General features: G+C 38.9%; 1 protein-coding gene across 47 annotated transcripts in view; it reads right to left on the minus strand.

Annotated features, from left to right (window-relative positions):
* Nucleotides 1-26,625, minus strand: part of RIMS1 (regulating synaptic membrane exocytosis 1) — a 477,707-nt gene extending 451,082 nt beyond the window's left edge. For 26 of the 47 annotated variants that reach the window (XM_072832405.1, XM_072832396.1, XM_072832391.1 and 23 more), the window contains exon 1: nt 26,170-26,623. In XM_072832405.1, the coding sequence (XP_072688506.1) occupies nt 26,170-26,333 (164 nt within the window). In that variant the 5' untranslated portion in view covers nt 26,334-26,623. Of the gene's footprint in view, nt 1-26,169 lie in introns of all 47 variants that reach the window. The other 21 variants (XM_072832369.1, XM_072832362.1, XM_072832364.1 and 18 more) reach the window with 2 other exon arrangements.
* Between the last annotated feature and the right edge of the window lie 507 nt (nt 26,626-27,132).

The following is a 27,132-nucleotide window of genomic DNA, read 5'->3' on the forward strand; positions in this document are numbered from 1 at the left end:
CAGGGCTCAATGGGAGGCCTAGAACTTTCACAGATTGGGAAATGATTCTTACATCCTAAATAGGAGAAACCACATGACACAAATCCATATGTCAAAATTCTTTCTATATGTTTTCTTTTCTTCAATTTTTCTCCTTTACTCCTTAGAGAGAGATCTTGAGTCATCTCTAAGCTCCTATGAATAGTCCCTTAGCAACCATTTTAAATAGGATTAGATGCAACTGTTCTCTATTTAAGGGTGTTATATTACAAAAATCCCAGTATAGACAGAAACAGACTGGGGAAGGGGGTGTGGAATGCATTCTTCACGCAATTTTAAAAAGATTATAAAATTTATAAAAAGATAAACGAATTCCCCCCAAACAATATTCAAGTCTAAAAAATCAGTGTCAAAATATACTTGGTTGTTCACCAACTAGCCTCTCCTTGGCTAGCTGACATGAGCATCCATGTCAATTTGTCCATATTGTCGTATGGATAGATGAGCTAAGCCTATCTCCCCAGGTACATTCTATCACAAGACCCTTGTTTAGAAATATTTAGAAAAAAAAAAAAAAGAAAAGAAAAGAAATATTTAGCAATATAAAATTATATTTCTGATCTTTTATTTTTATTTTTTTAAGATTTTATTTATTCATGAAAGACACAGATAGAGAGGCAGAAACACAGGCAGAGGGAGAAGGAGGCTCCACGCCAGGAGGCTGCCGCGGTACTTGATCCCGGAACTCCGGGATCGCGCCCTGGGCCAAAGGCAGGCGCTAAACCGCTGAGCCACCCAGGGATCCCCTATTTCTCATATTTCAAATAAGTATGAGTCTTTTTACACAAAACATACAACTTATAGTTCAGAAACGTTTTGGTTATAGTAAGACATTAGCACACAGATTTAATAATTGGATCAAAGTAGCTTTTGGTTAAATAAAAAGTAAGCCTGAGTCCATTCCCTTAAAAAATTAAAAACTTCCCTTAAAAAGTTAAAAACATATCTGATTGCAGTCAGTTGTTTTCAGAACAAAGGATAGTGTATGAAATTCAAGAAGCTTTCGTGAAGTCTATTTTTCACATTTGTTTTCACTTAGGATTTTATAATAAAGGTATTTGTCTTTTGTTTGCAAAATAATACTAAAACATCAAATCCTTCTTTCCCATGCCACTGGATTCTCAGAAGACAGCAAATACTTTTCTCCCTTTAAAGTTCTATTTATTTTACTAATAGATTTTTCTGTTAGGCAATATGATTCAGTACCTGACACATAATACTTACTCAATAAATATTTATTCAATTAAATTGGATGTTTAAGCTTGTGTTCACTTCTAAGGGCTAATATTTGCCAAATGTTTCATCAAGACCTCTTGAGCACTTTCTTTACCGTTAAAGAGGTTCCTTGTCATTGCAACAAGTCATTGTTTGGGGAAGATTATGGGACCATCCCTGGGAACAATGCTATGACATTTTAAATAAGCATGTCAGCATATGAAAGAAGACTCAATGAAAACAAGTATCATTGAAAATATATTTATAATTAAGTAGAAATTATGATAAATAACAGCAGGTAAAAGGCAGAATATTTAAATTCTATTCCAATAGTTTACACATCAGTGTTCTATATTTGCTTTCTTGGAGGCACAATGGTGCAAGAAACCAAGAAACTGGAGAAAGAAGGAATGGTGAGACATGAAGAATTCAGTTCAGTATCAGAGATTTTGTTTTCAAATGTTGCAATAAAACATATTTTGGACTAAGCAAAAAATGTGTCACCTAAAACAAGAGAAGAACTGTCCCTGCCTCTTTGAAACATCCTTATATTCCCTTATGGTATAACTTCACAGACTAGAGAAAAGGTAAACTTGAATGCCCGTTTTTATACCTACTTCATTTTCAGATTTTTCTATACCTAATTCCAAATTCTCCTCTGGACTCAAATGACTAGTTTCAGGATATGAATTTGAAGATTAAAAAAAAATCTTATACCTATCTATAAATCTTATATAGAGAGAGCAGCAAAAACTTGAGAACATAAAGCTATACTCTTCTTAGCACTGAATACAAGAGTTGTGGGACTGGTAAAGAAAGAGGATTTTCTCCTTTCAGCTGAAGCCCCACAGATGGGAGTCCACTCCCAAAGGTCTTAAAGGATATGTGATGAAATCAAATTTAAGAGATGTAAAATGTAAGAGAAACAGCAAGGCCAAATTCAAATGGAAACCCTACAAAGGCCTGTGACATGTGTTCTTTGCTGTATACTGACTCACCAGGGCCAGACGGTGTCTTACATTTTGCAAGTATCAACACATTTTTGACAAATAAGTGCCCTTTAATCCTCTACCTTTAGACTGATGGGTATTAAGGAAACAAGGGTTTCAAAAGTTTTGTATGTTTCAAAGCCATGTAGAATTAGATTTTGTGAGAACAAGTCTAGCCTATCTCTATAGATGTAATCCATCTCAAAGAGAGAAATCTTTACCAATGAGTATTTTTATTTCCAGTGCTAAATCCATCAAGAAACAGTATGAGGAACTAGGGGATGCTGGCTATTGCCAATTGACCACAAAAATAGTGCATTTGCATCATACAAGCATTAAACTTACAAGAATTTAACCATATGACACACAGAGAAATAAGAAAATTGTTTAAATAGTGGGCAGGAATCCATTCACCATTCCAATTTTCTCCATAAGCATTTACTCTGAGTGAGCATGAGGATCTTCTACACAAGGGCAGTCTCACTTCCTGTCTCTCAACCACAGAATACCTCTCCAAATGAGTGAGACTGTGGTAGTCAATGAATTCAAAGACACACAGACACATTTTGTTTTTCAACACAGACCTTATAACACAACTTTATAATCTAGTGCTCAACAGAGCTGCTTTAACACAATGCCAGTTTGGGACAGAACAGAGATGATAGTTTGCCTTCTATGTGGATTCCTCCAGAGGGGTTTTCAAAAGTAAAATTTTGACAGTCCTCAAATTTCACCTTACCTGCTGCACTGTCCATAGAACCTAAATTAGATATGATCCCACCATCATCTTCACCCTTGCACAGCTTTAGCGGAAAATCCTCCCCCTGATCTCCTTGCATTCTCCTCCAGTCCTGTCTCTGTGGTGGAGTCAGGCTGACTGACAGACTCATCTCATCTGTGTAGCTGCTAGTACACCCCACATTCTTCTTCATATTTACTGGACAAAAGAATAGTAATAAATTAGTTTCTGGCTTGGGGGAAACTTCAAGCTATCAGAAGGCAACTTTCACACATCTCAAAAATATCCAAATTCACTTAAAACTAACTTGTTTTGCTCCCTGTGTCTGCATTTTCCCTAAGGCAAAGAGTATATAGGCAAAAGTACTCCAAAAATGATATTGTGTGTACCATACATCATCAAAAATGTACACTAAGTATTTCTGAGAGCAATCCTGGATCACAAAGGATACAGAACAGAGCAGAAGGGATAAGCACCTTGATAAGAAAGTGAGTGGGAAATAAATTCAAATCATAAAATGTGGGCAATAATTCAGAGCAGCAATAGCTGGAATTTAGTTGAATTTTGCCAACACGGCCTTAATAAATATAAATATTTCATTTCAGTCTTAAAAATCTGTTTAAAAAATAACCTCTAAATGCATAAAAAATTACAAGCATTGATAATTGCAAATTATCGATACAGAATATGAGACTTTATGCCCTAAGAGTCTAGTAAGCATAATGTGAGCCAGTTTGTATTCATGGACTGGGCATTGTGTACCAACCGGCCACTAGTGACTGTGCCAACCCTATTGTCAGCCCAGGGACCTTTCAGTCAGTGTATGGACCAAAATATGTCCAGTCCAAAAATGCACAATATTTCACTGCATTCCAAAGCTTCCGCAGTCTGACAAATACACGGGAACCTTTGTTTTACTTTTCTCTCCATCACTCTAAAATTATGTATTTTCAAACATGAAATGTTTGAGTTTCCCCTTAAGCCTAGGACTGTCAGCTTATCTGTTAGTCTAACAAATGGGCAGTTATTTTTAATTTCCTTCTGATAAGGAAAAAGCATGTGCAAAGAGATGCCTCTCTCCCTCTGATTTTCACAGCCTCCCACCTTAGCCTTATTACTAAAAAGTTATTTCCCATCTGCAAATGAACTCTCCTCTGCTACAGTTTAGACCTCTAAATGGAGGCTGAGACTGTCATGCTGAAATCCTCTGACCATCTAACTTACAGAAAATAATCAGTGTTCAAAAAGAGATGGATTGACTCCTCATCTAAGCTGAACTTGTATTCTATGAAAGGAGGGCAGAAAGCATTAATATCTACAATATGAGGAGTGCCAGGAAGTACATTTCAGAGTCCAGATTGCATTTAATAAAAGGCTGAGGCTATACTAATTTTTTTTCTGATCCAAACAGTATAAATTCTATTATCAGCATTACCAATAATTACAAACCACTTCAGATAAATTAAAAACTAGCTCTGACATGCACATAAAAAACAGGGCTTCCTGAAAGTTTAATAAGCTCTGCAATAACTTACAGAATCACATAATCGTTGTTAATTTTAGTGTACCTCTGTATTTCCTGATGCAAGCCAGAGCCAAAACATTATTTTAATTAAGCAATTAATTAATTAAAACGAATGAAACATTCTTGAAAACTCAGAGACCCTAGAGGGTTAGATTAGAGAAAGTAGAATCAAGACTGGAATCCACTAATTCCTGAACTCACATGTGATTAAGATATCAGTTTGCCACACAAATTTCACAAACTCAGAGCCAACTCCTTGTGTGTGTCAAAATCCACAGCACAAAAAGGACACCACTAAATTCACTCAGTGGTCGTATCTGTCACTTAATTTGGGTAAAAGTTGATTTCAGAAACATTTTCAAAGAATGCTAAGTATGGGGACACCTGGGTGGCTCAGGTCGTGATCCAGGGATCCTGGGATCAAGTCTTCTGTATCAGGCTCTCCATGGGGTGCCTGCTTCTCCCTCTGCCTATGTCTCTGCCTCTCTCTGTGCGTCTCATGAATAATTAAATAAGATCTTTAAAAAAAAAGAATAGTAAGTATGAAATAAACTGCAAGGACAGTAGGATCCAAATACTGATACATGGGGGAAATCAAGGAAGTTGAGATTAAAGGACTTTTTAACTTTCTCACTTTACACTCTAATCATCTCTTACAGGTTTAAATACATACTCTTTGCAAAACAAACATTTTACTCATTGACTTTGGCTCTGGGTCTTAATTTTCTAAACAAAAATATATAGTGGTAGGAGAAACACTGTAAAAATGTTAATTACCAGATGAAAAGGTTCATTTAGGCTTGAACAAAACATATTGTAACATCATGCTGAAGGGAAAATAATAGGGGGTGCTCAAACTTCACCAATGACTGTGCAGCCAACACAGCATCCTCTTCCTTTCTAAATGTGCTGCTTTGCCTCATCCACAGTTTCTGCTTGTCTACAAGTAAATTAAATACCCTATATGCAGCCTCCTGTATAGTTAGAAGGGCTAACTCCTACAAGGAGAGGTCAAAAGAAGCAGCTCATGGAAGTAATGCCTCCCTCCAATCCACCCAGCTCCTCTCCTCCAGAAGGTCTCCCTTCCAGCAGCCCTGAGGGGATGGCACAGAGTTGGATTTACCCATCAGGGGAGAACCCAAGGGCCAAACAAGAAAAATCACTCCTCCCCTGAAATGACTGTCATTATAGAGGAATGGATGCTTCATCTCTCTTCTGGGGAAATTCCCCACTGAGGCTCTCATATTTCTGTCTCCTGTAATGAGGAGGAGTAGAGAACAAAGAACAGCAGAAAGAAGATAAAGTGCCTGAATTTCTGCCCAAATTACCCATTATTTCTTCCCTAAAGAAATAAAAACAGAAGCTAAAAGCCAGAGTGCCCTCTTTGGAAGTGGAGAGGAAAGAACACCAGTCCCACTAGAACCAAGAGACAAAGGGTAAATGGAATTATAACTGCCCACCTTTCATATCACCAAGTCCTCTTACCAACCATGTGGTGTGAAAGATTGAGCAATGTGTGCTGTGATCACAGTAAATACATCAGCCTCTTAATTTCAAACTTGAAGGGAAAAAAATAACTAATTGTTAGATTTATACTGATTATTGTGAATTTAAGTATAAAGAAAACTCAGGAAAGAACTTTATCTTTTAGAAAATTTGCATTAAATGCAATTTAGAACATATATACAAATTACAAGAGTTTTGCCAAGAAAGCACAGACCTTTATTATGTACACTTGTTCTTCTCATGAGCTAAAAGCAGGCATTTTGATATATATATGGTGCTATGGAGCTATATATATTGTGAGCTAGAACTTGATATTGATAGGTCTTTATATTATACTATTATTTTTTAGTATTTTCATTACATCTTAATCTCAGCAAAGGTGCAGAGCTTTGGTGTATATGTACTTTTAAAATATTGGGAAATTATCCCCATCACCCCTAACTTTGTATGAAAATATCAGCATTATATCAACTATTCACCAGCACAAATCCACACTAGCCTTACACTTGAACAATATTTTTGAAGGTCATTTTTTTACATTTTATTCAGCATTTATTATGAGTATTTACTCATGAATGCCATGGTTCAATGTGGCAATCTATTAATTTTTTAAATAAGGCATTTCTGTAAAAAGAGTCTAACCAGTTGGAGGTATTCTTTCATGCGACAAACTCAAGACAGTTGCTTTTCCATTGAATACAGACCATACGAATTATATATGTAAATCTGTATGCATTCATCTGAGATTATAAACTCAATAGGTGAGTCAAAATGCTTCCTTAGTAAAACAACAAATGTGAAGAATTAAATCTGCAGACACAATTCAGGGTAAGACTATTCCAAAGTGCTGCTAAAATAAGGGATATTACCCTAGTTTGACATAAAAAAAGCATCCAACTTCTGTGTGTTCCTAAAGCTCAGGTAACTGCATTGTGCTAAAAGCACTACAATGAATAGGAGTATTCTGGCTTAGTATAATGTCAGAACCAAAGCTCCAATTGTGATTCAAAATTCCTTTATATAGTATCAACACAGCAACTACTGTACTTTTGAGCTGGGACAGTGTTCATACAGCATTGCTGCACCTGTCTTTATATTCAAAGAGATGTGAATACTGGGTGCATAGTACTATTCAAATTCATACTATTATAACAATTATTATTGCCAACAGTTGCTAATGCTGCCCATGCATAAAGAGATATGCCAAGTACATTACATAACCATTGTTATCTGGTTGACCCCTCCCACCCAATCCATGTTTCACAGATAAGACAACTTGGGGGATAAATGACTTAAGATAACACAATAACTGTAGAGCCCTGGAATCAAACCCAGGCCTCTTTGATTCTCAAATCCAGGCACTAATTTCCCTGCATCCCATAATAATTACTACTGGTACTAGTGGTAATAGAGTATATTACAGAAACTTTTATTTACCACCTGTATTTCAGTAGCTGGTTGCAATAACAAAGTTTATTTCTAAGTTCCATGGAACATTTACTACTTATGTGGTATAATCTTTCCCTAAATCACTTTTTCCTATTTTCTTTTATGTAAAGTAGGTATAGCTATCTTACTGACTTCATAGAGTCATAATAAGAATAAATAAAGATTGTGCATATAAGCATTTTTTAATAATAAATTTATTTTTATTGGTGTTCAAATTGCCAACATACAGAATAATACCCAGTGCTCATCCCGTCAAGTGCCCCCTTCAGTGCCAGTCACCCAGTCACCCCCATCCCCCACCCTCCTCCCCTTCCACCACCCCTAGTTTGTTTCCCAGAGTTAGGAGTTTTTATGTTCTGCCTCCCTTTCTGATATTTCCTACCCACATATAAGCACTTTTTTTTTTCATGGGGGCAAATGTTAGCTGTTGATGATACCACATTGTCATAAAGAAAAAATACTGTACTCTGGACTTTGTTAGCAAAATAGATGTTAGAAATGAGCAAGAAAAGAAGTCCAAATGACACCAGTGTTTTGGACTTAAAATAACTTTAAGGAGGTTTGTGTTCTTTCTCCAAGATAAAAGCTATATTCTCTATGGGAAGTGTAGACACTCCCTAGTCAATTCCATGCCATGATTTTCTAGATGTCTTCAGAATATTCTCAGTTAACAATCTTACTGTCATTTTATGTAGGACCAAGAATTAGGGATATGGGTTTCAGATCTTATTCTGATGCTGGAAAGTCACTAGAGCTGTCTGGGACACACCACAGAATAGGCTTGAGGAGGAGTGGGATTCTGCACCTACAGCCTCACTCAGGATCTGCTACATAGCAAGTGCTTGAAAGTATCAGTTAAATAGATGAACAAACTGCCATAACTATAAAAGAGGAGTACTGGCATAGATGAGAAGTTTTCAGATGTTTCCTTTTGCTGCAAAACTTTTTTTTTTTTTAAAGTAAGATCTCCAAATCACAAAATATAAAACAGATAATGGCAGTGAGCTGGAAATAAAAGAGCAGTATAACACATAGAGGCCTAGACCCTACTAACCACACTTTTCCCTTGTCCAGTCAACATTACTCCCCAGCACTCTGGGATAGCTCCAGCAGACATAATGTGGAAACCACTGATTTGGATACTAAAGCCTGTTTTGACTTAAACTCTATGAGTCTAAATATTGATTTCTAACTTCAACAAGTTAGTTATTTCTGCATCAAAGAAAGTAAACTAGCTCCTTATAGGAAATAAGTAGCTTAATTCATAAAAAAATGAACTTTGGGGATCCCTGGGTGGCGCAGCGGTTTGGCGCCTGCCTTTGGCCCAGGGCGCGATCCTGGAGACCCGGGATCGAATCCCACGTCGGGCTCCCGGTACATGGAGCCTGCTTCTCCCTCTGCCTGTGTCTCTGCCTCTCTGTCTCTCTCTGTGTGACTATCATGAATAAATAAATAAAATCTTTAAAAAAAAAAAAAAAATGAACTTTGAATTTATTCTACTTTGCTTACCAAACATCCCATGTGCTCTCCTACATTTCCCATCCTCTTTTATAGTTGCCTGACCCTGGCCAATGGCCCATTAGCTGTAGTGATGTATGTTTGTTCTACCTCCCATCTCCCTCTTTCCTGGATATGGCCACATGTTCACAGCCACTGCTTCCACATGGAAGAAGGCCATCCAATCTACATGGAACTGTGCAAATAAAAATTAAAATGTATTATGTTAAGATGTTAAGCTCTGAAGATTTGAAAGTTATTTATATTAATTTTTTGATAAATACGTATTTTCAACTTAATGGAAATATTTAGACTGAGCACTGAACAGATCTAAAATGTACTGCTCTATTTTCCTATATAATAAGGAGTCCTCAGATCTTAGTGCTTATGGAAGACACACACTTCAAGAGATTTGGTAAAGATGGTTTTGGGAATAATTACCTAAATGGGAAGAGGAGATTTTCCAAAAACCATGTGCCCCAAAACCTGTGTCATTGAATTAAAATACCATCATTGCATATTTCCACACTGTCTGAAGTTCCAGATAGATTGCCTTCTTTACAAAAATTGCTGGGAGAAAAAAAGAGTCAAAGGTTTCATGAAAGCATACCTTTCCAATAAATGTAGAAAAAAAGGACAAATCAGTTTTCAACTGAAGTCACTACCCTCCACAAATCACAATCATTGGCTCATGGGCATTTGCAACTGTTTCATAGGTATATTTATAATTTAGGATTTGGTGATGTTGCCAATCCCCAAAATAGACCTACAATCTGGACACTCCTAACAATTGATTTAAATACTCAATTTTGTTTATAAATCTTGGGTTTATCCTAATCCTATTAACTGACTTCATATTTAACCTGTGCCTTCCTTTCATTTTTATGCAATTAAGGAATATTTAACTTTCCCAAATTTCTTATTTTGAATTTCAGCTAAAATTATTAAGTAGATGGCTTACCAAGCTGTCCAGATGCCCCTTTCAAGATGGGGAGACTTATTCCTCTCTATGTTGGGTATGCTTTAGCTATTAGCCCTCCCTGAGAATCTGAAGAAAGTCACCTCTCCTAAGGCCAGGCGCCATTCCCTTGGCAACATGAATCCAGTGACTGGCCAATGCAAGAATACTATAACTAGTTTCACAGTTAGGGAGCTAACTGAAGCTTCTTGTACCTGCACTGTAGTTCAACTTCTCCCAGCCTCTCTGCTTCCCTTCCCATATATATGTTAATCGGAAGGCACTCCCTAATAAACTTCTAGCACAATAATCTCCATCTCAGCATCTGCTTCTGGGAAACTTAACCTACAAGAAATCTAAACTACTCTCCAACCATGGAGATTGGAAACAAGTCAACTGGAATGATCAGGTCTTCTAACACAATGTGATTCCTGGACCATACCTCATGGTAAAGGATCTGAAGCAAATCATGTCATTCTTTATTCTGTATCCACAAATACTTTCCAGTTAAAATAAATAGGGGCATCTTGGGAGACAGGGCAGAAACATGAACTGAAAAGATGTATATGGAAAAGAATGAAGGGTAATTTACCTTGATAACAGTGTGCTCCTTTATGGAGATTTCATGTGTGTTTATATATCTACACACACATGCACACAGATGTGTATCTGTTATTGAACTGAGGAATTAAAAATGTTCTCTCTCGGAACACAAAAACCCAAACGTAGACTTGAAAATATCTTTGTAATTTGTAGAAAACAGAGCAACTACAAAATCCTAATCAGGGCTCTCTTGGTTGGAAGAAATAGAAACCTACCCACATAAGCTCAGATCAAGGTTACACAGCAATCTAACAACAAAACCCTGGGGGGAAAAAAAAAAAAACTAAAAACAACAACAACAACAAAAGATTACACAGCAAAGTGTTCAGCCAGCCTCAGGGTGACTCAGTCTGGGAGGTCAGGATCAAAGATGCTTGATGCCTCTTGGGCCAAAAGTCCTCTCTTTTCTGTATGCTTTGTCAGTCTCTCTTCTTTTGACCCATCTTGCACAAGGCCCAATGGGGCTTCTTCTGTAGACAAGCAATCATCTGTTTTTCTGGTAAAAACACACTCCTGCTTTCTACCCCAACTATTTCAGACTTTCTTCCTCATCCTCAAATCTCAAACTCTCATCATTCTCAGAAGAAAACTCAACTCCCACTTTACAGGAAAAATAAAAAACATTAGACATTAAGTCCATCATCTTTCCAGTTACAAATTTATATCTTTTCTCTTTTATTCAAACCATCTTGTTCACTGTATTCTTTCCATCAACTGTTAAACATTCTTAAATGTATCCTATTTAAATTCCATTTAAAAGCAGCCCACAGGGACACCTGAGTGGCTCAGCGGTTGAGGGTCTCCCTTCGGCTCTGGGCACGATCCCGGGATCTGGGGATCCTGTCCTGTGTCGGGCTCCCTGCAAGGAGCCTGCTTCACCCTCTGCCAATATCTCTGTCTCTCTGTCTCTCTCTCTGCATTTCTCATGAATAAATAAATAAAATCTTAAAAAAAAAAGTGGCCCACATTGGACCTACCTCTCATTTCCCTCCAGGTATCCCCTTATGTCTCTTCCTAAATATCCCAAAGGATCTGCCTGTATTAAGCGTATGTATTGATTCTGACCACTCTATTCTAGTTCTGGCCCTACCCCTTTTTCTGAAGTCACCAGTGATCTCCTTGTTGAATCCAACAACTGAATCCAATAGCCATTTATGAGTCCTCATTCTATATGATGTGTCAGAATTTCCTTTTTATTAATTAAGATATAATTTACATACTTTGATAGGCACATATATTAAGTGTACAGCTTGACCAATTTCAACTAATGCATACATATGTATAATACACATCCTTACAAAATATAGAACATTTCTATCCTTCCAGAAAATTGCTCCTTTAGCTTTCCTGTCAACTCATCATCCCTGCTACTATAAAAGAGAACACCAATCTGATTTTTAACATCATGGATTAACTTTGTCTATTCTAGAGCTTCATGTAAATAGAATCATATGGTCTTCACTATTTGTGTCTTGTTTTTTGTTTTTTTTTTATTCGGCATAACATTTTTGAGATTTATCTTTACTGGTCATGTATCAGCAATTTACTCTTGTTTATTGCTGGGCAATATTTCACTGGATAAATATACCATAGTTCTAAAATTCATTCTTCTGCTGATGGACATCTGAGCTATTTCCAATTTAGGGCTGTTTTGAAGAAGGCTGATATAAACATTCCCTTATTAGAGCTTTCGTGAATACATGTTTTCACTTTTCTTCTATAAATACCTATGACTGGAACTGCTGCGTCATAATGTAGATGTGTATTTAGCTTTTTCAAAATATTACCAAACAATTTTTTAAAGTGGTTGTACTATACTATGCTCCCACAAGCAATGCATAGAAATTCTAGCTGCTTATTACCTTCACCAACATTTGATGTTGCCAGTCTTTATTTTGGTCATCCTAGTGAGATTGCCTTTTCCTCCTTGAAATACTCTCTTCCCTTTTATTTGCTGTATCAAGAGTCTCTGGGTTTTATCCTATCTTTCTTCATTTTTAGTGTCTTTCCTAGGTCATTGTCCCCTTTCAACTTTTAAAATGAGGTTTCATTAAGATTCATTCTTATGCTTTTTCCTTTTCTGAATCTAATCACTCATTCCCACTTGTAGCTTCATGGCCAGATGACTGATAAATTCATAGCTCCAACCCATCCTCTCTTCTGAGTTCCTAACCTATAGCCTGCAAAAGGTAAATGACCAAAACTAAATTTAGAATTGCCCTTCCATCCGCCCAGATGCTCCCAAAACCTAATGGCACAAGTCAGAAGTCAACTCTTATTCAATCCATTCAAAGAAAATAACTAAGGCTTTTGCTTCCAAAATCTCTCTCAAATCTTAACACTCTGTCATCACCATCAAAGTCTTTACTTCTAACATCTCTCACCAGGACTTCTGCAATAGCCTCCCAGCTGTTCTATACACAGTCGTGCCCTGGGCTTTCATTCAATCAGTTCTTGATACTGTAGCCAGAATATTTTTTTTTAAATACTAATAAGATTGTATCATATCTCTCTTCAAAATATTTGAGTTCTTCTGATAAAGACAAAACTCAGTAACATGATCTGGAAGACCCCACAGTGTGAAGGTTGTGCCTATCTCTCCAAGACCCTCAAACCACATCCCTCTTGGCTTTCTCTTGGTTTTCTCCTCTTCCAAAACACTGGTTTTCTTCTACTTCTTCAGGTTTACCATTCTGCCTTGCATCCAAGATTCTCTGTTCTTCCTGCCTATTAGGTACTTCACTCCCTATTTTCCTAATTAATTCCTACTCATCCTCAGATCTTAGCTCAGCCCTGTCATTTCCATTGAGAGCCATTCCTGTCCAGCCTGATATTAATAAAAATTCGGGGTTTACATCATCTTATCAAAATATCATTTATTGTTCTGGGCTGCATTTATCATAGATTTCAATTTTACATTTATTTAAAAATTTAACTTAAATAAAATGTCCTTCTCCTACAAAGGGCAGGGGATAGATGGCTCTGTTAATTCTAGTATAATGCCTGGCATATCAAAATTGCTCAACCCATTTTTGTTCTAAGAAAAAAATGAATGGATATTATCCATTTTCTTGACCCTCTGATGTTTTTCTTATTTTCAATTTGGAAGAGAATCTCATTAGTTCTTGGCCAGTCAATGAATCATTTGGACTTGGATCAAGTGACCATCTTTAATCTTTAGTTCAATCAGCTATGGCCAGGGGGGATCATATTGATACAGAACTGCTTCTTACAAAATCCCCAAGGGGGCAAAATTTATAGAAGGGCTATAGTTGCAAAAAGTAATGAGAGGCATGTAGATGAAATAAAATGAACATCTTTAAAAAGACTTTATAGAAAGAATGTTTTAAGTTTTCAAGTTTGTGGGTGTGAGAGTTTATACGTATAGGTGCATGGATGAACTGAGGGTGTTCATGGATGCATATGTGAGTTGCCATTTCCTTCCCAATCCTCTAATTATATCTTTGGGTCACTGACCAACAGTCTAGCTGAAGACAAACCTCCAAATGAGGGAAAACCAAGAAAAACTCTTCTCACAGTGAGCAAAAACCAACTGACTTTTCTAAGTGAAAAAAACAAAATATGATTTTAATATGTACATAATTCAAAAGCATAGTAGGAAAAGCTATTTGGAATCATAAATAAATTACTGCTTATTGAAAACATTGTATCTTTCAGAGAAGTATTAAAAATTTAAAATAAAATTGTCACAATTAAAAAGTATTGATAGCTTAAGTATAAGTCCAACAAATATTGCAAAGACATCTTTAAATAAAATATTTCTTAATCCCTGGCAATGATCCACTTACTTTGAATAATACTCAATATGACAAAATTCAAAATCAACAAAGTAATTAAGACTTCCCATGGCGTTTTCTTTCTTTTTCTTTTTAAAAAAGTTTTCTCTCTATCCTTTTCTTTTAAGTTCCCTTAAAGTTTCCTGTAACAGCATATATGCTTACTGAGCAGGCAAAATCAAAGCTAAATTGAAAAAAAAAAATATTTTTAATTTGATGGTAATTAAAACCATGTGGAGAGAGTAAGACAGTAGAAAAACCACTGGACAAGAAGATAGGAGACCCAAAGTCTTCTACATAACTCTCTCACTAATCAACAATGAAAACCTGAAAGAAACTCTGGGCCTTAGTTTTCTCTTCTTAAAAATGGAGTTGGAATAAATCTTTAGTGGCTAAAATGTTTTATCTTGATTGCCAACTCTCATCAGTTGATGGTCTGGAGCACTATACTCAGAAAGGTTCTGAGGCATCCAACATTTATCACTGATGCTTTTCTAGGTTCACAAAGTCATCTGGCACTAAGCATTTGCCAGCACTGTAATGGACGGTCTCTAAGCTCCCATCCATATTTCAACTCAATTTAGTTATGTTATGTCAAAAACCAGTGCTTTTCTGCCCTGGGTATGCAGACTGAACAATTCAGTTCAACAAGCACTTACTGAGATCCTACCATGTATCAGCCAGAATGTTAAGCAATGGAAATGCCTGTATGATTAGGAGAAGATATCTGCATTCAAGAAGTGTAAATCTAGAAGATGACTTAAACAAGGGGCATTTTTAAGTTAAAAACATAATCCAGTACAACACTTGCCTATGATCTTATTCTAAATACCAAATCAGAGGACATATATTATGGTTTAAACTGCTACTGAAGTTAGTGATGTTTTAATTCAAAGAAAATGTTTCCATTAAAGCATCTCTGTCTAGAGAATTACTTTTTAAAATGTATTATTTACATCCTTCCACACTGACATTCCAGCACTTTAAAAATGCTGTCCTTCAAAAACCATTAATGATAAATTAGGAGTACAACAGATCATCTAAAAACTATATTTCAATTTCACCTTGTAATATCCAACATCCAGTATATTCTCATAAGTTCTGGCCAACGGTGATTCTCTCAATAGCCAAAACCACTCAGCTCATTTTTTGATTTCAGAATTTGCTGATAGAATTCCCATGGTTAGTATAACCTTCCCACTCCATCCACCTACTCATACCCTATTAATCCATCCAGCAGCCTTAGGTGACTCTTCCACTCCACAGCCTCTGGATTTATTCATTCATTCATACACACAGTTTAAAAAATTTAGGGACCTATTATATGCCAGGCACTGGCAAAAAAGAATGAGCCTGCTCTCAGAAACAGATGCTGTACTGAGCTGAGACTGTTGAGTAAAGATTATGAAAAAGATGGGCACAGAGGAAAAATACAAAAATTAATCCAGGAAGTCTGGGAAGACTTATCAGATGAGATGTCACTTGAACTAATTTGAAAAGCTATGTAAAAATTAGGGAAAGAAGGAAATTCCTGACAGAGAGAAAAACACAAGTGGGAATTACCAAGCTGTGAAGCAGTGGTGATGCTTTGAGATCTTGATCAAGAAAGCTATAGCAGGAAGATGTCCATAGACCAATGAAGGGAGATAGTAGGCACAGTACAGATTATGAGATTTAATCTTTACTCTGAAAGCACAGGGGTTTTATTGAAGGGACATGATTAAATGAATGCTAGAATGATTCCTCTGACAGCAATGTGAAGATGGGAGAGGGTCTGATCAGTGGCAGGAAAATGAATTAGGAGGTTATTGCAGGCAATCCAGTGAGTAGTGAGGATGGTCTACACTGAAGTAACAACAATGGAATTGGAAAATAAAGAAGAAATTCAAAGGACTCTAAGAATATTGAATCAGAAGGCTTTGACAATGGATTCAATAAGGAGTTGTCCTGAAGATGTCACCCAGAAAGATAGAGATTATAAGAAAACCACTGTGTTTGGGCAGAAGGTCAAGACATTTATGATGGATCACAACTGGTTTGAAGTTCCCAAGGACATCCAGGTAGAGATATTTAGCAGGTAGTTAGGTACATGGATCTAGAATTTGGTAGAAAATTCTAAGGTAGTAAGATATATTTGGAAATCATTAACATCTAAGTATGATTGAAGTCATGAGTATGTTTGAGATTGACCAGAAACTATATAATATGGGAGTGGAAGGTTGAGAGGAGAACCCACAGGAAGGGCAAAATTTGATTATCAACAGAAGATTGATTAGGGACACATGGGAAAGGAGAAGATAAATCAGAAGGAAATGGAGTTATAGAAAGAAGGCCAAGGGAGAGCTTCAGAAAGTCCTTCAGCTCTAATTATAACCAGCACTCATTTTGAACTATTTTGTATGGCTTATTTAGCATTTTCCCAAAACATACGTCATATTTTTAAAAAATTTGCACTACTTCACCAGGTAAATTATCTGCTACTTTGCCTGGGATTGTAAGTTGTTTGTTTTTTTTAATTTTTCTGCATGTGGACCTCCAAGACCTTAAACTATGCTACTTTTATGGAAGGCAGGGACCAGATAGATAGCCACCTGACAGATTACCAATCATAGTTCTACTCAATAGTAACTATTAACAGCTTAGGCCTTTGGAGTTCCAAATACCATGCAATCCCTTTCAGTGCCTGTGTCTGGAACAAAACTCAGAGAATAGTATCTTTTTTTGACTAGTTAAGTTTTTTCTCCAGGTTGCACTACTCTAGGTAATAACTATTAGGTGGTTAAATTTGACCTAGGGTATGTAGACATCTTTATATTGAAATAGCCAGCCTAATTCATAAAAAGACTGTACTATATTTTATTTTTCCAAGTTACATTTTTATGACAATCGTCATGATGATCATGAAGAATATCAAAGTAGAATCTTTACGATTTTTACTCTTACCAAAATTTTAATATCCCAAATAAATAAGCCAGCTCAGTTCAATTTCCCATTATTTCAGATACAAAGACTTAAAATAAATTAAGTTTTTCACCCCTCCAAAAAAGGGTTAGGAAAGAAGACTTAAGCTCCAATATATTACAAGACAGGATAGCTAAGAGAGATAAATCTGCTAAGTTGTATGAAATATAAAAGGGAAAGCTATTTGGTTACTTTTGTTTTCATCTCTTTCTACTAATACACTATGTAATCTTTCTGACCTGGATAGAATTTCTACATGTGGATATATATACTACTCTATATTTAAAGAAACCTAATATATTGATTTATTTTTTTTTAGATTTTTTTTTTAAATTTTATTTATTTATGATAGTCACAGAGAGAGAGAGAGAGGCACAGAGACACAGGCAGAGGGAGAAGCAGGCTCCATGCACCGGGAGCCCGACGTGGGATTCGATCCCGGGTCTACCAGGATCGCGCCCTGGGCCAAAGGCAGGCGCCAAACCGCTGCGCCACCCAGGGATCCCTGATTTAAACATTCTCTAGATATTTCATACCATCTGCCCAATTTTTCTAAAATATAAAACCTCATAAATTGAAAACAAAACAGCTAGCCACTTAAATAAAGAGCTTCTCATTGCATTTGTTAAGAGCTATGCTTAAACATCAAGAATGGTAATGTGGCACATGATGCTTGTGCACTGATTGCTTACAATTTTAAAATAACCTGATATTCTTGAGAATATCAGTAATCTCCCAGAATACTGCTCAAATATTAATTATATTTGAGCACAGGAATGTAAGTGGGTAGCTAAACAAACAGACTACACAAAGTGTAGGAAATCCAGCCAGAAAACCCCATCAAGAACTCCTACACTACTCCTAGCACCCATTTGTGAACATGCTTGAGTCCATCATAAGAAGGTAACTGTGCAAGCTAAATTCATATGACAGTGCAGATACTTTTATTGGTTTTCAATTCATTTATCTTCTCTATGTAAATATAATGGCATCTTTCAAACAATAATTACCTCTATAATGATGAGGAACACACACAGAAAGACCAAACACTATGTAAATCACTAGCAAGGTATTACCTGTTATATTACATAAAGGTAACTGCTTGGTTCATGCTAGGTTCCCGTTCCAATGCCTAGTTCTTTAAAATAGCTAATATTTAATTAAGCATATTAATTACTTTCAATTTGCATGAAATTACTTTCTATGACATTATCTTATTTTACTATCTAAACTTGAGAAGAACTATTAAAATGTAGCATTCTAAAATCTATTTAAATGTCTTCTCTAAACTACAGGCTGCTCCTTTGCAAGGCCCAAAGGAGAACATTCATAAACAGAGTCCTGCATGTAGTTGCAATTCACAGCCACTGTTCTTTGAAAAATGTTTTGAAAATTTTAATTCTACTTTGCCATAAAAGGTAGCATTCCACTGAGACTCCATAAAGATAACACCTCATTCTCAGCAAAAGCTCTTCCATTTACCAATGATTTTCAAAGTATCTCTATAATTTGTATTATTTATTGATAAGATATATTTTATGACTGTTAATTGCTTGACTTTCTTAAGTTTTAAAAGAATAATGGGTCAGGGACGGAAAACTTATAAAGAAGAAGACATTATAATTTATTGTCCATATTGAAATACAAAATTGAGAAAAAGAGGTACTTTCCATAACCATAGAGTGAAATAGGCATAAATAGGTACTCTCCTAGGCAAACCAACATGTACAGTCATTGTCCTTTTAAACAACTCTATTTTTCCCTTTAAATAAACATTCATGCGTACAGGAAGTTTTCACAGAGACAGAGGTAGAAAATCTAAAGTCAATGTCATATATTCCCCTCTTGACATTCACAGAATACCGACTTAGATCAAGATATGTGGACACAAACTTGATGACGGAGTGTGAGAATATACATATAGAAAACCCAACACACTCAGTAGAAAATCTTAAAGAATTCTGAAAAACATATAATCTATGACATTACCCAACAATAAACTGACATGCTAGAGAAACTACTACTTGACAAATATATGGCCCCTTATTCAGCCATTCTGAAAATGAATGTTATAAAATCCAGTGGCACTAAAACCATAGGTCTTTTTCTAGTAAAAGATGAGGAATTACCATAAACTAATTTGTCTTCACCTTTTTGAATTAGGGTTGCCTTTTAGCTATTTCAGACTTTATCATTTTGCCCACATCGCTTTTTGTGCTAAAGACTTAATGAACTATTTAATAAAAAAGAAAGAAGAATGTAAAGAAGGTGAATACCACCTCAAACCAAGCTCTGGACTCATTTTACCTTGTGCCTCCTTACCAAATTCTCCAACTTGTAGCTGCAGCCTCTGCCACAGTGGACTGTCAGCATGATACAATGAAGAAATTGTTCTATAAGAACTCATTTCCACAGGACCCCTACTAGGTGCAGTCACCACAAGAAAATATAATCTTAAGATTCTTCTATAGTTTTCCAAAGTAAAGATAATAATAGCACTTTCTTTGGCACAGAAATTTCAAGTTTAAGGGAGTTTCCACTACCCACTTCCACCTAAGTTAGTAGGGCAGACATTATCAATTCTACCTTACACATAAAGAAACTGAGACTTACAGCACAGAAAGTGGTAATGTTAAGACCAGAATTTAGTTCACTGCTTTATCCAACTGTTTGATGCACACCTCTCCTTCTGATCATGGCAGTTTTAAAACTGTAGTAACTACACCAACATCTAGCTCTCAGCAAAAGACTCTCTCTATTCTGTCCCTACAGCCCAATGCCTACCCCGTTCCAATGCCTAAAAAAAACGATCTCACTGTTGAACTGCCTATCATATGACACTTTGTTCAAAATAGCCTACCTAATAAATAAAACTGAGAACAAGAGTAGCAAGGAGTGATAACCTCATGGTGGAGAATGGTGGGGGAAATGGTAAGGTCTTAACACCATGCGCAGAAGAGAAAACAGATCAGAAAAGCCCCTGGTGTACATGGGGTTAATGAGTAATCTGTGGCCAGATCTAGAGACTGAAGAGACCTGGAAAAGGGTAGAAAATGCTACTACCCATAAGAAATTCTTCTCTTCCCTCTTTTAGGTTAATTCTCTGGATCCCAGAATCAAATGTCATAAGCAAAGGGTCAGGAAGATATCTAGCTAGTGCTGAGAATTTCATTAATACTAGGAAACAAAGAGAATACTGACAGGATGAACTTCTCATCAAGAGGTAATTTCAGGGCATGGTGAAACATGTGAAGTATCCAGCCACATGCCTGACACACAATAAATGTTAACTGTCTCCCCCCCACCCAATAGAACAGAGAAACAAACTGTAATACTCATAGCTTGACGTACTTTTATTTTTGTATTATTATTATTTTTGCTTGATATACTTTTAAAATGATTTACAAGATTAGCAACTTGGAGTCAATGAACATAGGTTCTGGTCTCTTACTCTAGTTGCCACGTGTCCTCGGAAAAGTTACTTCTACTTGCAGGACCAGCTCTAAAATATCCAATTCATATCACAGAATAAAATGTAAAAAGTTGTTTAAAAATATAAAATTGTTCACAAAGATATATGCAATGCAATACAATGGACTTTATATTCCATGGTATATCAGCCTCATCCATCTGTCTATTCCAAGAGTAGGAAAATAATATTTTAGGAATTCCTATTTGATATCTTTTCAGGAAGCTTATTGCACAGGTTTAAGATAAATCATTCTCCTCATTTAACAAGTTGAGCAAATAACACTCCCAAGATGTTGTGTTTCTATTCAAGTCAGCAGTAGCACATATAGCCCACACTGGTTTCCATATTCTACTTCAAATTTAGTAATCTACTTATTTAAACGATGGTGCCTCTTCACTTCTGGTTAAGAAAGAATACATACAAGTTAAAAGAAAGTCAAGACATATGAGCAAAAATGTGAACTAATGGTTATGTCTCTTTCCCTCCATTCTCTTTGATAGCTCCTCACATCTTTCATTTTTTAAGACTTCCCTATTCTATATTTTCTCCAGGAACATTTGGAAATTCAGTCCTGGGCACATGCAATTACTAAGATAGGTTTTTATTGAAAGAAGAAAACTTTAATAGAGTTCAGGATTAACCTTCTCTAAACATAGCCCTAACCTTAAATGGCATAAAGAGTCCAGTAAAATGGTAAGTTTTCTCCTTTTCTATTTAACACAACATCTCAAAAATGGTAGACACCAGCTCGTGTTTTAGCAGCATTTCCTCATTACTATTTGCCTTCTTTCTATTCCTTCTTACCCTTCCCTGCCTCAGCAACATGGGTAGTATTCTGGGACATAAGACATGAAAATCTTTGCAAACCCCAATGAAAACATGATACTTGCATCCACGGGGACTCTATGTGCACTCCTCCCCAGCTGCCCCATCTCCTTTTCCTTCTTTTCCCACTTGCTAATTGTGGTCTTTCATATTGAGTCTTCTAGATCCATTTGAGGCCATAATGGTACATTATTGGTTGGAGAGAGAAAAAGAAGAAAAAAAGTTGAGGTTGCAAGAGTTCTACTTCTATTTTCTTTCTCCTTTCATAAAGGAGGTAGATGTTACGGATGTGTGAAAAGTCAGCATCTGATTCCCTGTTAAGGGGAGAGGGAGAAGTCTAAAGCAAATACTTTTTATAAATCAATTTCACACCATGAATTGCAGAATTTGTATGTAAAGTACAACCTCACAGAATCCCCATTTAAATCGTCTTGCCCACATATACACAGTGTCAGAATTAGAACTAGAACCCCAAAAAGCTTGGATCCACAATTAATGGCCTTTCTACCATACAATGATGCTTTTCATTTTCTTCAAACTGGAGGCAATTCTCTTGTCCTCAATCCACAGAAAAACTCTATTAAGAGTGTGAGTGAAGCTCCAGGCCATCCTATAATCAGCAACTGATCTACTAAGTCAGCCTAATCTTTTGCCAAACCACTTCTCTGAAACTGAGGAAAGAGCACAAACTAATTTAAGGAAAAGGTAGATAAAATGCAAGTTTTTTCTTGGTAGAAGGTCAGTGTCATGGGTGGGAAAACATTTGGACTTAGAATAAAAGGTCTGGGTTTGAATTCTGATTGGGCCAAGTAATGTGAGTACTTGGGTATTACTGCTTAGTAATATTAAGCTTAGGGTATTACTGGAATTCTCTGATGTAGGGTGAAGATTTGAGGATTATATGACCTGACTTACCTTCTGCACAGGCTGTTGTGAGAATCCAAATATGCATGTATTAAACTTGAGCATAGTTCAACTATTTAGCATTTGATTCAATAACTACTTAGAATAATGGCAAGCATGAGGTAAATGCTCAACAAATGTTAGAATTTTATTAAATATTTCAATATGGTTCTCATCTCCCATCCTCAAACCATCCCTTTACTCTCTGCTGCTATTTTTTTTCTTCTCTTACTATTCTGTAGCTCCTTTCCCTATGAAGCTTTTATAAAAAAAAAAAAAAAGGGAATAAGATTTTAGATCTAATGAGATCTTCTCTGATTTAGGTCCCAGATAATGCAGTTTTCAACTCATGTAATATATTGGCTTATGGTGTCTGGTGACAGTTACTTGAAAGAGTATTCATTGAGGAAGTTAGGTTTCAAAAAGCCTCCAGAACACACACACACACACACACACACACACACACACACATATACATACCAAAAACCCTACTAGGAATAAGAAAAGACCTCTGATTTGCAGATAATTACATCACTCATTAAGAATTATTTCCGGGAGTCAACTATTTCTAGTTATATGGCAATGGTATTTAAAATTAGTGCACTTTGCCAACATTAAAATGATTTATTTTATGACTAAGTACTTATAATTTCGAGTCAAATTTTTCTAAAATCTTGAGGTAAAAATTAGCTTGATTATTCTTTTCCATTTACACTTATTTAAAGATATTATCAAAGCCAAATTCAAGTAGTAATTTATAAGCAAGACTGATGAAACTACACAAATATATTTTAATCTGTATTTAATCCTTCCCATATTCACCCATCAGTTTTCTATCTTCTACTAACATCTCACACATTCATACACATGTGAAGAGAGAGACAGCACAGTAGGCAGCCTAAGGTGATGGTTCTGCAGTGATGACAAAAGTGAATTTTAAGTCTAACTCCTGTGGCCAGAACTTTAGCTTTGTGTGGTCTGTCGTAAAAGTAATTTCTCAGATATGTGATATGATGGACCAAGCGTTACCATAAAAACTTATCTCTAATTTAACAAATACCTCAAAGCCCCATGAAAAGCATCATTTTCCAATCTATTTTTATGCAAAGTTGAGAAAAGGCCACCACTTATGACTGTGTCATTAAGTTCCCATATATATGTGTCATCGGAATAGCCTTGACAATCACCAGTTTTTAAGACATAAAGTGCCCTCTAGAAAAAAAGTACAGCACTGTTCCACTAATTGCAGACAATATGACATGCTTACACGGCAGCACACTGGGATTCCAAAACACTCACCAATCTGGCACTGCACAAAAGGCCAAGACATTAACAGAGGAGGCTGATTGATAAAGTTAATGCAGAGGTCTGGGATTATAGAGGGCTGTTGTATAACAGCGTCACATACTGCGATAGTTTGTGAATCCTTGCAATAAAAGAACAATCCTTGCAAGCTAGTGCAAAGCAGTCACAGGAACGGCAGCGGGAAAGATGTTTTAGACATGAGCAGTTGGACGGTATTCTTCATTTTCATTTGTCCATATAAGCCCATACAATCTTACTGTGCTATCCTTAGGCAGTCAGCAGATTTGGAATTCTGTCCTAAAACTTACCCTCTCCCACTTAAAATCTCTCTCCCCACCAGCCTGAAACGGCCAACAAAGAGGTGTGATGGCCACTACTTGCGCTGTGCCTTCCCCTTCCTATTGGGACCCTGTCAGGCAGCAGCTCATGTTTTCCACTGGCTGCTAGAGGCCTCCATCCACCTGCTGTCTGCAGTGAGCAGCAAAAGGAATAGGCAACCTGTAAATCCTGACCAGCATAAAAGGTGTCCAGGACAGGTGGCGGGGACTGCAACCAGTGAGGACAGACGGACTGACAACCAGACAGACAAACAGCAGCACCATCAGACATGATCCATTACTTCAGGTCTCAGAAGAGGGGAAGCCTGCAGCACCAGGGATGTGATTGTTGCACTAAGGGCAGGCAGCAGATTAATGAGGGTTCTGCCTCCCTCAAGCCGGCAGGCTTAAAGTATTTGTTTTTTGGATGAGAAGGAGCAGGGAATCCGGAAACCTGCTGCTCTGTATAGAATGAGGCCAGCTTTGGCCTTCCGAGTTAATGGACCCTTTCTGAGTCTACAATGAAAGGGCAGGAATGACTGGATTTCTACTCTTTTGCAGTGGCCCAGGACCCACTGCGCTTGCTCAATATCCCCCTCTCCCATCTGGGTGGCGGTTACATTGGTGGGGACCCATGCATCTGTGAATGCAGCCTCCCTCTCTTCCTCTCCTTCCAGGCACTGCTGCACTGAGAGGAAGCAGAAGAAACCTTCAGTGGCAGCATCTTCTCTTTAGGAGGCAATCCTCCAGGGTGGGGGTGAGGCCCTGATGGGTGTGTTCTGTGCCTGGGTGTCACCCCTGTTTCCTCCCTGCCCCTTCTGTGCTCTCAGCTAACTCCAGATGCAACAGGTTCCCTTTGGCTCTTCATGCCAATCCTCTGCCCCCAGATACACCTTCTAGTCTAAACAGGAGACACCAAGGAATTAGTGCCAATCAAGGTCTCCAAATTCCTTTACCCTCAAGTTGAAAACTTTCCTGAATACGAGGAGACCTCCTAAGGGAGGGCAGGGTCAAAGTCCCATTCAGCTCCACTCTGTGGGTGATGCTAAGGAGCAAGGAAAACCCAGGTCTGGATGCCAGTACCTTGTAAGCAGTTTTGTCTGAGAATATGACAAGCAGCAGCACAGGCAGTGACACACACCCCTGCACCACCAGCCATGAGCCCAATCCCCTTCCCAGATGAAGGAAAATGGGGCACTAGACAGAGAGCTCTTGAAAGGTCGATGGGCTTTTAAAGAAGAGGGGATGTGTACAAATAGGTGATCCCCTATTGTACTGCTTCCACCAGGAAGGGAGCAGGCCCCGGAGGTCTCTTGGAAACCAGTAAAGAGGAACCTCTATTTTATTCAGGCCAGAGTCCCCATCAGCTTCTCTCATTATTAAAAACTTTGCATTGCCGACGGCATTGTATACGGGTAAGAGAATGTGTCTTCACACAGGTATTCTGTGTAGAAGACTGTGGCTACAAGATTAAAGAGACGCTGGGTAGGTAGGTTACCAAAGATGGCAACTGCCCAAAAAGGACCCAACCTTGATCTGGAGATGAATGAGTACCAAAATGAACACTAAAAGAAGCATTTTTCTTAGATACATACTGGCACCCTTCACTGGGGTAACCCCAACCTCCTCAACAACTCCAAGAAGAGCAGAGGAGCTGTTCTCAGCACCTCTTCATCCCATCTCCCCTTTCTTCCACTCAGTCCCTGCCCACAAACCTGCTCCCAGCCCGGGGGCCCTTCCACCTGGGTGGCATCAGCCCTTCTCAGCTTCTGCATACCCCACCCTCAGGGTGGTCCCTATCCACCCAATCCTCCTCTGCAACCCAGCCTCAAGCCATCCTCTCGCGGCTCCGGGGCTCTCGGCCCGGCGGCATCCCCTCCTTCCTCCAGCCCCGTCCCTCTTCCCCGCTCAAGCCCCGCGCCCCCGGCCCCGAGGCAGGCGCCTCCGCCCCCCACCCAACACCCTAGGCCGCCCCTCCCCCACACTCAGCCGCGAGGATTGGGTGAGCGAGTGGTGAATGGGCCGATGGAGGCACCGAGGCACGGATGGCGCGGCTGGGGGTGGCTTACTTGAGCATGGCTTCTTCTTTTTCCTCCTCTTCCTTCTGCCGGTCCATCACTGCCATGATGATGTTCCTCTCTTCCTCGGTCAGGTGGCTCAGGTCGGGCAGCTCTTGCATGGGGGGAGGCACCGTGGGTGGGCGAGGACCGCGGGGCCCCACGGCCGAGGACATTTTCGTGGCCTGCCCGCCCCCTCGCTGGCTCCCGGCTCTCACCTTTCGGGTTCACGCCCAGCAGCTGCGCCCCTGCCTCCCCTCACAGAGGAGCCCTCCCGGCGGCGGCGGCAGGAGGAGGAGCGGCGGCGGCGGCAGCAGCAGAGCCGGGGAGGGAGAGAACCCAGTCTTTCATGGTTGTTTGCATCCACCCAGCCCCGGATGCTGCCTTTGTTTTGGTCGCCGGAGCGAGGCTCGGGGCCGCCCGGCCGCCTCCCGCAGCCCAGCCTCGGCCGGCGGGGGCGGGCAGGCGGGCGGAGGCGCGGCGGGCGCGGCGAGGGGGCGAGGGCTCGCGCGGGGCTCGGCCGATCCGGGCGTCGCGCGCGGGGCGGGGGCGGGGCCGGAGCCGGGGCCGGAGCCGGGGCTGGGGCCGGGGCCGGGGCTGGGGCCGGGGCTGGGGCCGGGGCCGCCGCCGCCGCCGCCGTCGCCGCCGAGGCTGCTCGCAGGCTCCGCTGCCTCCAGTTTGGGGCTGCGGGAGGGAGAGGGAGAGTTTTGGGTGTCAGTTAGGCGGAGTCTCGGAGGCTTCGCTCCCGGGTGATGCTGCTGCTCTCGCAGACATAGCTGCCAGCCACTCAGCCCCGGAGCCGCTCCGCCCACGGGCACCCACCCGCCCACTCCGCGGTCCGAGCCACGCGCGCCCCAGCCTCTCCTCTCCCCCCACGCTCGCCAACGTGCACGCCACACCGCTCTATCCCCAGGTACCTCTCACCCGTGAGTCATCCTGCCTTTCCTGGTCTCTGTGTCATCCTCCCCAGCCCTA

The sequence above is a fragment of the Canis lupus genome, chromosome 7, assembly GCF_048164855.1.
Source record: "Canis lupus baileyi chromosome 7, mCanLup2.hap1, whole genome shotgun sequence".
Lineage (NCBI taxonomy): Eukaryota > Metazoa > Chordata > Mammalia > Carnivora > Canidae > Canis > Canis lupus.